Here is a 13,940-nt window from a genome sequence, read left to right as displayed (position 1 = left end):
ATCAAAAGACCCATTCTTTCAAATGACCTCCAAATTATTTTATTTCAATTTTTTAAAGTCATCAGTATTCCACAAAAGAGCCTTTATTGGGATGTATTGCGATATATTTTGAATAGATCATTTTCAGACGGGTAATTGGTAACCACATGCTTCAAATGGTAGTTATAGCTGTGTCTGTATGATCTAAAATTATGTTACAAAAGTATTCTCGCACTCCTATTCAGTCATAAATATTAGAATTTATGATTCTACACTTTCATAAAGCAGCACAAAGAATGTAAAAGTTTGAAACTTGCTTTAAGTTCAAACTAGCTTTATTTCTGTTCATAGAAAAGTAGATTTTTACTATACTATCAGGTAAAGCCATTATAAGAATTAAGTCATTATTTCTGATCTTATGTAATTTTACATTATAATCCCCTTCAAGATTTATATTTAATGGACAGATAACTAATGAGTTTAATTGCCAGTTATTTAAGTGCAGTGTACCAATTTGGTGCACATGTTGGCGGTTTATCTAATTAATTGAATGTGGTGTCTACTCTTTTAATTAAGCTTTCCTGAGAGATCAGTCTGCACAGGTAATTCTGCTTTGCTCTATTGCTACTTTCTAGTTGAAAGATTTCAATAGCAATTTATAGCTGTAGTTTGCTCAGGTCTGTGGGCTGAAATTAGAAACCTGTGTCATTTTGTTATTTAAATTGAAGAATTCATTTAAGAGGGATTCTACTCTATTTTTTATTTTTCTCATGGAATTCTGCCAGTTCTTTATCTGCTGGGGAACTTGAACTGTGAGTTTGAGGGTAAGTGTGATACTGAGCTGCTGGTGTAAATTAAAATGTGGAAAACGAATCATATAAGACAGCCTTCGTGCAAGGGCTGGATCTGGCAGGTTTTATCATTGTCTTTAAAACACCACCTACGTTACGATAGGGGAACGTTTAGCTGGTTCAGTTAAGTGTATAATGAACTCAGTTACCTAATTAAGAGTTAAGGAGGAATAACAACAAGGAGGTAAGCAATGCTGTCCAAAAGCCATACAGTATTTGTTTCTGTACGGAATCATCAATAATTTCTTTAATACCTCCTGCACATTTCATTGTTTACCTTTTGTGAGTAGTTCATGTCCTTGACACATTTGCCCCAAGTAAGTAAGTCCTGAACACTTCCCCACATGAGGAGAAAGAGTGCCCACTGTTGGACTGCAAGCCATTCGGTGGACTGCATGCTTTTTAAATCCTTACAGAATCTGGAATAATGATAGATTTTATTAACATCACTGAACGTGTTTACTGTAGGTGCCTGCGAGTCTGAAGGGTCACTACTGTACAGCAGGTCAAGGATACTCTGGCTAACTCAAATGCGCTCAATGCTGTCATCTCACAGCCAGATGTGTGCCATTGTAGGTTTTCCTACAATGATAATCACCTTATGCCCTAACCCAGGAATTACATGACCCGGCTGTTGTAAATCTATGTTAACAATCTCTATTACTCTGTTCCACAGGTGTGCTTTCCACTGCTTAAAGATTTCTATTAAAACAGCAAACTTTAATATTGGATACGATTATCTTGCTTCTACTAATAGAGGTATTAAAAAAAGCTTAGGTTCTCCACCCTTAACACACATTCAAGAATGCACTTTCCAAATAAGGAAGAGACTGCAATCTGTCTGAATAAAATATGTTTGGTGCTTCACACTTATTGGGTTAATATATAAAATATTTGATCCTACATAGTGTTTTCTTTTCTTAGGGATAACTGGAATTGTTAAGAAACATATGCTTTTTATATCATGGAAATATTACCGATTTCTTTCTGTTAACTCATTTGTTTTGAACTGCCTTGCTATGATTTCATGCTCTCAAAACAATGACTAGCAATGAAGCAAACAATGTCCCAAACTAAATGTTATTAATTTAATCTAAGATTGCACAGACATACAAAATATATATCTGTATATGAACACACAGTAGATACAAATAGGAAACAGTAATAGAACAGCGTTTGTAAATGGAACAATAGAGAATGTACAGCTATACTGCCACATGGATTTGAGCACAACATCGCAGATGCTACACACCAAACCCAGCATGCCAGGCTTGGACTTGGCACCTCACTGGAGTAAAAGCAATTTGCACCCACTGCAGGTTAGTGCACGTGCTACACAATTCTATCTGACCACCTGTCACTGCCTGTCACCTCCAGTACTGCACGTAGCAATGCTTACAGCAGCCAATAAAACGTGCACAATGTTTTTTTTTGGTATAATATATTTTATTCAGTCTCGTGTTTTATTGTGCCAGAGAGGTCAAATCGACGCTGATTCTCAGAAATAGTGTTATGGTGAATACACTGGAGTAATGTTCTGTAGGTTGGTACAATCCTGATAAATAATACTGTAAAGTAGTGATAAAAGATACTTTCATGATCAATACAACATAGTTGTTCCAATATAAATACAGTTGGGATTTAAAATTAAAGGTTAAGAAATAATCATCATAATCCTGAAAATCTTAAAAATATCCCTCAGTGCTTTGACTCAATAGCGTGTTCCCTTGCAAAATGTAGAATTCTCTAAGAAGTGGTTGGAGGCTGGCTTGTTAGAGCAAAATAATATAAATAGGTTTTGCCATAAGGACTTCCATTCATATTACTAAGTTAACATAGGACAGGAAGCTGCTAAGCACTCTACAATATTTTTGTGATGTATCTGATTTTAAAATATTTCTTTATCCATTGGATACATACAACTTGTCCTATTAGGCATGAGATCTCTGATGTTTAATATAAAATTATCTATGAGGTTTTATAAAGAATACATTGATCACATTTTCTGCACATTTTGCACATTCTTTTGCAAAATGTAAATCAAATAGGTTTTTGATCAATTAGATTCGTTTTCTTTAAAACATCTGGTGCTTTATCAGAAGGCAAAGCATTCAAGTCGTCATCTGCCTCCAGCTGGATGTAAGGGATGATTATCATGATTTTTACTTAATGAATTGTGGATATTAGTCTTTTGTCCTATTGTTATCCTTAAATAAATATTTTGGAAATATAATGACATCGTTTTTATAAGGGAGGTGAGAATTCAATTTCTCTCTGGAGGACGCAAATGGATCGCAACTCTTTCTGGAGTGAGGCTGACAGATGGTCCTGATTCGACGCGCCGCTCAGCAGACCCATGCCTTGCCACCCTTGGAAAGCGACCTCTTCGGGTTCGGCGTGGGTACCAAGACACGCCGGCTGCACTGGGGCTGAAGGGCTGCTTCTCAGCTGGTGACGCTGGGTCTCACTGCCAAGAGCACAAGAGAAGGGTCAGCTCAAAGGGGATGGCAAACGTAGGCGCAGCCTCGACTTAAACTCCTGTTGTACCGCAACTCACACTGCGTCTAGTGCAAAAGAAAAAATGAGCAGACAGAAAGGTTTTGTTGCATTTTATGCTTTAATACGCTTCTTCACAAACTGAGGGACACTGGGGTCTTTAAAACATGGCATAAAGGCAGTTTAACATTCCCAGTGAAGAAAGTGACTGAGAAACTCAGAGTTGTAATGTGGGAATGCTGTGGAATGTTGTGGAGTGAGAAAAACATTGTATAATATTTCACTGTAATTAAATCATAGTAAACTAAATTATGCATTAGTCTAACACAGTAGGAGGGAGACTATGGTGACTGTCATGAAAAGCCAATATCAAATAATTAGGGGTTTTTGTGGCCTAAATCATAATAGTTTAAATTGGTTACTTACAACACTGCATATGCATATTGTGATTATATTTCCAGTATTTATTCAGCCCAGGGAAAAACATGACAACATGATGTTTATTTAATACATTATATGATTTCTGCATGTTTGCATTGAGATTTATTTCATCAGACAATTTTCAATTCATTGTATAATCTGACATAAAACAGATGTAACAGAATACAATGAGAATGACAACAAAAGGATGACCCTGGTGATGACACTGGAGTGTAGTGTGTCAATGGCATCTCACGATTCTCATTCTGTAGGCTACATCTTCTCAAAGAAGAAATGTTTAAAAATACAGTTACTCCCACTTCACTGTGTGCATGAATTTACGGGCTCAGAGAAATCATCCTTAAACAAGATTAAGAAATGTTAACAGTGAATATCAGCTATCAATACTCGACCATAATCAGGAATTGAAAGAACATAAATGGAGAAATCATCGATGTAATATAACACAGTTCAGATCTCCCTTACTGAGGTTATTTGATACAGCTGTAGTTGCTGAAGGCTTTTTTTAAGAATACGTTTCTTTAGAATTTACTGAGTCCTGTAGATGGCGCCGTTGAGTTTTCAGTTGTTAAGCAAAATAAAAGAAACCAAAGCCAAAGGATATGCTGTATGCACGTAATTTTATACATACATATTTATTATACATAGACGTATTTACAGTACCTACACAAGTACGTATTAACGTTTAGCTGACTGTTATTAATATAGCACGAAGTATACATGAATGAGAGACTATTGTATCTCAATCCATCGGTGACGGGCACGTCTCAGCGCACAAATTCATCTACTTGTAAAAATAAATCGCATTCATCCAAAAAGGACATGTATGGTACAATTAAAATAAAGTGTCCACAAAGGAAACGAAAGATTTTTGTTTAATTCGCATACAAAAACAGCATACTGTATATTAATATTTTACATGTCGTCTATTAAAGTTCTTAAGAGGATTAATGTGGCCCCTGCTGAACTGTGATGGCTTTCACCGAACACGGTTCGAGGGTGAATTTGGGGTTGTTGATGTCTAGGTCGATTTGGTGATTTTCAGAAGCCCCACTCCTAGACCTTCAGTCCAGCCTTGGGATTACTAAAGGCCAGCCCGGTGCACGCAGTGAGGACAAAAGATACGCCACATCTTTTAGAAACCTCTTGAACTTCGCCCCGAACACCAGCTTGATGGGCTCCCCTCTCCCTCCATAGCTGTGGGCTCATTCCACTCCCGAGGGGCTAACTGTGCTCTTATTCAGCACGAAATGCCCCCGTTGGAGACCGTCGCTCACTTCGTGGCAGCACGGTTTCGATTTCATTGCGATTCCACAGCAGTCTCCTCTTAGCTCTGTCCAAGGTGCTGATCTCGCCGAGTGTGTGCTCAGGTACAGTACGGGACTGCGTACCTGCAGTAATGGCCGAGCCGTTGACCGGTACTGGATCGCACTGTATAGCGTCCGCAGCAAGTCGCCTTAAATATTTTACCGAGCAACAGTCGTTTGTTCCTTTGCATCAAGCTGATGTTCCAGTACAATTGCATTTCTAAAATAAGAAACCAACTCCCCCATACAAAACAACTGATTGAAATTACGGACGTTTAAAAAATATGCCAGCAATGCGATTCCTCACTTCCTCTTTGAGTCGCGCAAGTTAATGTGCACGTTAATGTTGCCGTGGACCTCTCCCTGGAGTCTTCATATAATTAGATAAGAGGTATAAGGTGAGAGAGAAAGATGAGAATAGATGGATGAAGATTCTGTATCTCAGATTCCTGGGAGTGAAATGGAGGCAGAGTCTTTGGGTCAGCAGCCATGGCACAGAGTAATGATAGAGTTAACAGTATTTGCATAAGGCAATGATAGGAACTTCTTTCCACAAATTTAGGGTGACGTTCCACAATCACCCTAAACGATGTCACGTGCCTTGTCCCTGCAGCACGGCCATCCCTTGCCACACATCAGCATTTACATGTGAAGTAACAGTGAGGTACTTCTCCTTCATGATATTCAGATGATGTAATTACCATGACATAAATACGAGGTCCTCTTGTTGCCTGTGTAAAGAGAAACGCAATGTAATTGTTAATCGAATCCTACAATAACATTGAGGATATTGCTTCCAATTATTCAAACAAGGACAGGAAAAGAGTAGAGAGATTCTTCTTGCATGCTCATCTTCTTTACTCATGATGGAACAGCAGAGTTCACGTCGTGTTCTGAGACACCTCTCCAGACAACACCTGAGGTGTTCCCAACTTTACTTGGTGTTCCCAATCTCCTTTAGGCACACACAGGTCCTGACTGGTGGATTGTCTTTTTCCCATGTGAGGAACATTGATCCCGTCCTTCGGATGAGACGTAAAACCGAGGTCCTGACTCTCTGTGGTCATTAAAAATCCCAGGGTGTTTTTCGAAAAGAGTAGGGGTGTAACCCCGGCATCCTGGCCAAATTTCCCCATCGGCTGTTATCTATCATGGCCTCCTAACAATCCCCCTCTGTGAATTGGCTTCATTACTCTGCTCTCCTCCCCACTGATAGCTGATGTGTGGTGAGCGTTCTGGCGCACTATGGCTGCCGTCGCATCATCCAGGTGGATGCTGCACATTGGTGGTGGTGGAAGGGAGTCCCCATTACCTGTAAAGCGCTTTGAGTGGAGTGTCCAGAAAAAGCGCTATATAAGTGTAAGCAATTATTATAATTATTATTATTACTTTGACATATTGCTCATTTTACTTGATGATACTGGTAATAGTTTGAATTTGGATGTTTGACTTTGTGCTATTGTAATACTATTGCTGTTACATGAACTGTTGTTATTTTTAATCCTCTGTGAGTTCAGACAAGAGCACCCGCTAAAGCTAATAAAACAAAATAATTCAACATTCTGGAATTTTCCAAGAAGCAACTGCATATTTTGCAGTAGAAGGAGCATGAAAGGCTAAATGGCCCTTCTTATTTGTAACATTTTTTATTCTCTAGCATTATTCTTATATTCTTGCATTTTTAGTGAGTGGGGCATTTAATAATAAAAAAATAGGCATAAAACCCATTATACTGCTAGGACTAGCCCAGTGTTTGATGTGTCTCTCGGGATTCAGAATGTATTTTCCTGTTTTACCTTTAATATTCAGTCTTTCCTCCTTTTTCCTCGGGGTCCAGGCATTTGCAAGAAAACCTTATTTGTCATTTATCACCTCCACTCTGTCGATCTTGAACTGCACCAATTCTTCTTTCATTTTTTTTCCTTTTGACCATTTTTGTCTCCAGAGCCCCTGAGAATGAACCTCTTTCTTTTAGCCTGGCCTCTCCCCCTCTCTCTCTGGAGTTGCAGAATGCCAGCAGTCACGGTCTGGGCTGTCTCTCTGCCTGTGTCTCAGTGTGTGGGTGTCTGTTTCTTTTCTGTGTGGCTCTGCCATTTATTAAATGTTTAACAGCAGATTAACAGGAGAATTCCCTGTAGCCAAGTGTACAAAGATGGGAAACAGGGAAATCGGCCATGCCTTACTGCAGAGCATGTTCTGCTGGCTTTTTGTTCCTGAAAAGAAGAAACGGTTTCAATTTCCTCCAAGGACGGTGCAGTCAGATACTGGGAACCTTAAATTGAATTTCAACAAGTGTGCTTTTTTTCCCTGCTCCCTGGTCTTATGACAACCACCTTTCATTTTTATGTGAATATTACTTCACGACACATTGACTGCAGCACTTATGTTTGAAGTGCATAACAAGTGATGTTTCTAAAATATGGACAGAAGTCATTTAGCTCAATACATGAAAGTGTTTCATCCCAAGAGCATTGCATATTTCTTCTTTAACTAAGCTAATTGATTTTCCCTCCTTATTTAGTTTAGGATTTCTAAAAATCCATTTTTGTGCTTATTATACCAGTAGGATGTTTTTTTTTTGTTTTTGGTGTTTGATATCACAGATCTCTGTATTTTTTAAGTCAAGAGAAACAAGAAAGAATATAGAAGGATACATTACTGTAAATTCATTATTTCATACCAGGGCCTTGAGATTTCATGCACTTTATGCAGATTTGTGAAATACATAGTGATTTCCCAAAGACTGTTTTGTTTTTTATAACAGACATACAGACAGAATTAGTATGCATCAGAAGACAAACATTCTTCTGACAGCATAGTTTTATATAAAATGACAAGATAATGTTGGAATAAACAAGGAAGATAGAATTACAGATTGTATAGAAGAGTAGTCCTCAAGTATGTTTCTCATTGACTGTTAGACTGTACAGTATATTCTTTGTAAATTCTCTGTAAAGATTGTTTAATAAAGTAATTTAATAGGCATTGTGAAGTTGGCTTCACAATGGAGTTTTGTAACTGTGGTGTGCTAATAACTTCTTTGTTGTTGCTACAGAAGTATGTTATTCTAAAGATCTTACAAAAGGAAGAATTAAAGAAAACACTTTGCTGTAATGATGACATGGATATTAAGTTGAGGTTTTTTGTGTCAGCGTCTGTGTAATTTAATTATGTTTTTTTTTCTTTCTGTGATTAATAGACTGCTCATGGGCACAGCCCCCTTTTCTACTGTAGTAATGCACAAATGATTGCATGTGTACTATTGATTCAGCAGAGGCCACTGAAATAGGCAGTTATGGAATTGAAATGAGATGTTAATTTATATGTTTGTTTCTCCCATGAAGAAGTCAAGAATGAATTACATGTTAACAATGATTAAGACATTATCTCTTCGCACCAGACTCTTTGGAGTAAAATGAGCAGCACCTCTGATTGTCAGGAATCCTCAATGAAAAGGTATACAGATCCTGTGCAGACGCCGGAGTAGGTAGATGACAAGGCAGGCGAACAATCCAATACCTAAGGCAAATTCGTGGTCCAGAGGAAAAAGGCGATTCAGAATCCAGGAAGTACGACTGAAGCAAACAATCCGAAGCAAGAGGCAAGATCGTGGTCAAAAGGGGCAAGCTAGGTCGTAATCCGGAGAGAACACAGGAGGCAAACAGTCCGAGATGAGAGGCGAGGTCCAAAGTCGAAAGGCTAAAGGGAAGTCCAGAAGAATGCGAGGTACAGAATAAACGCCAGGTAGAGCTCTCTATGAGCAGACTCAATAGCGAGCAGCGGGAAGCGGGTTAGGATGGTTTAAATAGTGCTGCTCGCCGCATGGTAGAGTGTGTGGTGATGGATTAACACGTGCGGCTGCTGGTACTGGTTACTTCTTTTGTGGGACGATCTCCGCTGGCTGGTGGTCGTGACACTGATTATACAACAAATCAAGCTGGACAACAGATTCCCGAGGAAGCATTATACTATCATAGCATCACGCATGCTGTATACTAGTTCATATTGAGATTTCTATCTCTACTGTATATCATAATTTATATAAACACTGTACGAATAAAGGGGTTAGAAAATCCGAACGTGAGTCCATTATCAGAAAGTCTCTTGTTCCCAGCGTAGGCTGCATTGTACCAGAACCACAAGGGACACCACACCCTAGACGAGATGCCAGTCCAGAGCAGGACTCTCTAGACTCTGGACCACTCTCACTCTCACTCTCATTATAGAGACACTAAATAACACAGTCAGAAGGCCGATGGAAGATTCTGCTGTACCTGGCAAATCTCCCACAACAGCGTGGGGAGAACATGTCAATCCATACAGGAGGCTCCTCGGCCCAGAGCCGAACCCAGGACCCAGGAGCAGTGAGGACGCTCCACTAACCACACCACGTCACCACCCGGGACTCGAAGCACCCGAATAACTACTTGGATGGGAAAAGATTTGAAAGTTTTTCACCCTGCTACAGAGAAAATGTCAACGTGAATAAAAATAAAATATTTATCCTGTCTGATTTTCCGTGTCTAATTTGTCAAATGTTAAAAAAATCTGGAGCAGAAAATTCTTGAAAATCAATCCATTATTGACGTGCATTTACATTTGGAGGGCGGTCAAAAGTGTACTTGGAAACCGATACCACATCAAATAACTTTTCTGAACATATTTGTAATGAACATTTTCATACCGAGGGCCGCGGATATTTAGATATCAGGGTTCCAGTGAAGGATCAAGATTCAAGACCTTACTTTCTGACTGAGCAGCTTCCTGAACCTCACCTCCCTGTCGATCACCCTTCAGATTCACAACAAGGTGCTAACTGGCAGAATTTGTGCCAAGGCACCATCTAGATGTGTCAATAGCTTTAAATAAAAGTGACTGATCATCCAACAATACAGCCATCTTCTCACAGCTTCATTCAATCGGGGGTCATGGGGGCCTATCCAGGCAAGCAACGGGTGCAAGTCGGGGTACACTCCGGATGGGCTGCTCATCCACTGCAGGGCACACACAGACAGAAACAGGCACACAGCCATACCAGGAGCCAATTAGCCTACCAGCATGTGGACTGTAGGAGGAAACCAGAGCGCTCAGAGGAAACCCACTTGAAGCTGCGGAGAACACACGAACTCCACGCTGACAGCACCCCTGTGAAACGAACCCCAGTGCTGTGAGGCTAACTGGAAGGGTGAAGATTTGACATCTCTGTAGTTCATCTGTGCCATGTACGACGTTAGAGACAAACCCCCATACCCTGCTTGGCTACTATAATATCCTGTTTCCAAGGCCTGAAGTACAATTGCACTGAAAATATGAGAAGCAAGGTTTCTTAAAAACGAGGACAATAACATTGCCACATTCTGCCTTTTGTAACTCAAATTGCATTCATTCCGCGGCTGTTTAAAGCCACTGTGTGTGTGGATCTAGGGCCACGCTGCCTTTATGCTCTGTGCCTTTCCATTTAAAAAACACAAATGCTAAAGAAGGCCGAGCCTTGCTGTGTCAGCATGAAGAACAGGCAGGGAAACAACCTGTCCTCCGAGGCCTTCGGAAAGATTCTCATAGGAATTCTTATCTGGCCGTGGGATCATCAGCTCTTTTCACCTGTATGTTCTGTCACTACACCCCTACCTTCCCATCCCCCTACCCTTTAAGAAGTTCATTATGCTTCATCCTCATTTAAGCCTGTGTAAAAATGCAATGTTATATCCTTGGATTAGGACAGTAATAACTCCATACACCTGATTTGGCATTTTCCTCTGCACATATCTACCAGAGGGAGCAATACTGTGGTTTTATTGTTGCTGTGTCTAAGAGGCTTGGCTCTCTTGTACAGTATTATTGCAGCAATTTACAGCATTATGATTTCCTTTGGAGTTTAAGGAGCCGAATATTTCTGGGTAAAAAACCTTAAATAATACACATTGACTTTGCAAAATACTGCAGAATGGTAGGATCGATACAAGTAACCCATCCTGTCCAGAATAGTAAGAATGACTGTCCAGTATGATGCACGATTTCAGAGGACTGTGATGTCGTAGAATACCAGGCATTCGTCAGCATGCTGTGCTCTTCAAAAGAAGATTTAAGTAACCTAATGATTTTAGATTCACACTCTTCTAGTGAGTTGCTGAACTCACTAGCTATCAGCTATCACTGGCTATCAGATTGACTCAGGCAGCTTCAAGGCTTTACAATAAGAGGTTTAAACAAAAAGAACAGTTCATATGCATTTAAAAGCAACCACGTACTACTTTCAAAAGAATGCCAAAGATAACCATTTTCACGTTAATGTATTTTTCTTTTTACCAATTTCCAGACCCTTTCACATTACTTACCACAACCTAAAGTTTTTATATACTGTATTTATATTATCTACAGGCGACTTAAAACCAACCGCTTGCAGCCGTAAATTAAACCGACTTACATAAATTCGTTCGGATAACAAAACGATGTGGTAAAGAGTAAACTCTTTCAGAAGGAGCGGCTTCACAGAGGAGAATGTGGTCAAGGAAGAGATAGATTACATTGAAATATTCAGCTCAGAAAGCGTAGGCAATGACATCACGTTACAACGATGATGCGTATTAGGTATACTCCACGTACCGTGAACTGCTTTCAGGAAAGCGGATTCGCCTCACAGTGCGACGGATAATCCAGCCATCTGCAACAGTGAAATTCTTAAATGAAGACCACTTCACAGGAAAATGTAAAAATGTGTTGGTAGACGAAAAGAGCCTGTGTCATTTTAGTGCCCTCTTAGTAACTCAGTGGGCATTCCCAGTTCTAGTCTGCAATCTGATACTTAATTTACCTCACGTTGACAGTGGCAATCGAATAATTTTACCTGGAGAATTTCAGTGCTTGTAAATGACCGTAACCTGTTATTTGTGTACCATTTCGGATAAATCCACTTAAATTAATAACCACAGGTCTCTATAGATGTGTGTGTGTGATACTGTGGGGTAAATAGCGTGCTTTAAACTGCTACTAGGTAATTTTATTGATACTCCTTGATACAAAAAGCTAATTGAATATCGTTGCACTACGACTTCTAATTGATGTGCATTCAAAACATAACAGCAGGTAAATCGTTACCAAGAGTGATGTTCCTACAAAACGGGCCAGATGTTCTGAATGACCCCACTCCACTGAAATCGTTCCATTTTCACTTTTAACTTCAGTTTTGTTTTTAAGGTAAAAACATTTTGATGTGTACGAGAAATCCTCACTTTTCCCCTGAAGCTATTAAATAAAAAAAATAAGTGAGCAGTACGGTACGATTCTTCCAGATATACAGTATACTGTATATATAAATAAAAACAAATTAAATAAGAGCCAGTTTTTCTTGCTGCTTGCTGTCTAAAACCGATACAGTTTGTGGCGGCCTTTTTCTGGTTTTGGATCATCTGGGTTACTCCTGTTTAGGTATACAGTATCAAACACAACCATCCTACATGTTTGTAACTACAGTATGTTTATTTTTGTTTCACGTAAGCAGGGTGAACGCTGGGTTTAGTCGAGTTTTTTATCTTTTGATGGCGCGCTGACCACGTTATTTACATTAATTGCTGATAAAAAAAGAAAGACTTCGTTTTTTAGAGAACTTGACCACTAGGATATACACATTACCTACTGTACCAGCGACACTGTTTAGCAGTATTACAGTAAGTGTTTTAGTAATTATTATTATTATTATTATTATTATTATTATGGCTCTGCGGGTTGGAGAAGTACGGTATCTCTGCCGTTTTACCATACTTGCTCACAGAAAGGTTTACTGAAACGTGAGAATGATCCACAAACCGCACCCCGAAAGTAAGAACGCCAACGAAAATCCCCAGAAATCGTCAAACCCGAGCTTCTCTCACATCCCTGGTAACTCTCCGGCTTTAATTGGTACAGTAGGTCGAGACGAGCGTTCTTGATTGCTCATGGAGCAATTTGCTAGAGACGCCGCAGCAGGAATTTGGATGCCATGCGTTTAACAAATAAAAGAAAGAAATAACAAGGTTTTCGTCAGAACTCGTGAGCAGCATTCGCGAGGAAAAAAATGTGTGTTTGGAGGTGGAGGGATGTTTTTTCCGCGGCTATTTTGTAATGCTTCCTGGCGTCTGCGATCTGATTTGATCTCTTCTCTGCTTTGCAGGTGTGTCAGTTTTAATTCTGCCCAGTAGGTGGGACTTGATGCTCGGAGCACAGACTTCTCCTTTCCCCCTCATTCTCTCTCCTGCTATCCCTGTAAGTCCCAGAGCTGTGCGAGAACCTGGGACCCAGCCGCTTCACGGCACAGCAGACGAACACGGTTTATCTGGTATATCATGCAGTCCGGAGAAAACCACAGACCGGGAGTACTGATTCTTCAGCCCCTTCGCTTCTAACGGAGTATTTTTTTCCTCTTTTTTTTTCTTGATCTTTTTGAGAATATTTGGACACTACGGCATTCTCAATACTTTGACATACAATCACACTCGTTAAGACACACACACATACAAACATATATATATACACACACACAGCCTGCATATACAAGGATACACACTCGCACATTTCCACACAATCGCAGGACGGCACCGACTCTGCACGGGACCTGGAATCATGGATCTATCGCTCTGTCCGCCCCGAATCTGCTGGTGGAGGGTTTTGTTTCTCTTGAGCATCTTCCAAGACTATCTGAGTTCCATGCTGGACTGCCCCCCCACCTGCAGCTGCTCGCTAACCGAGATCTACTGCAATAAGTCCGACAACGGGAAATTCTTCCCTTTGCTGGAAGTGCCGGAGACCGGGAACAGCGGCAACAGCAGCAACAGCATTCCTGACATGTTCAAGAACATCACCTCCATGTAAGTGCTCGGAAAGTAAATGTCAC

General features: G+C 40.1%; 1 protein-coding gene and 1 long non-coding RNA gene across 2 annotated transcripts in view; one reads left to right on the top strand and one right to left on the bottom strand.

Annotated features, from left to right (window-relative positions):
- Positions 1 to 1,904: 1,904 nt before the first annotated feature.
- LOC148659329 (uncharacterized) lies at positions 1,905 to 5,604 on the bottom strand. The gene is made up of 2 exons (XR_015940591.1): positions 5,045 to 5,604; positions 1,905 to 3,297 (listed from the first exon to the last, which is right to left on the bottom strand). It is a non-coding gene; the product is annotated as an uncharacterized LOC148659329 (long non-coding RNA).
- Positions 5,605 to 12,885: 7,281 nt separating this feature from the next.
- Positions 12,886 to 13,940, top strand: part of LOC148659328 (NT-3 growth factor receptor-like) — a 259,803-nt gene continuing 258,748 nt past the window's right edge. Inside the window, exon 1 of the mRNA XM_088641439.1 lies at positions 12,886 to 13,914. Coding sequence (XP_088497565.1) covers positions 13,670 to 13,914 — 245 coding nt within the window. The 5' untranslated portion in view covers positions 12,886 to 13,669. The remainder of the gene's footprint in view (positions 13,915 to 13,940) is intronic.

This window comes from Lepisosteus platostomus, chromosome 7, assembly GCF_059453375.1.
Source record: "Lepisosteus platostomus isolate fLepPlt1 chromosome 7, fLepPlt1.hap1, whole genome shotgun sequence".
Lineage (NCBI taxonomy): Eukaryota > Metazoa > Chordata > Actinopteri > Semionotiformes > Lepisosteidae > Lepisosteus > Lepisosteus platostomus.
The sequence above is the reverse complement of the archived record's forward strand: the minus strand, read 5'-3'. Positions and strand labels throughout refer to the sequence as shown.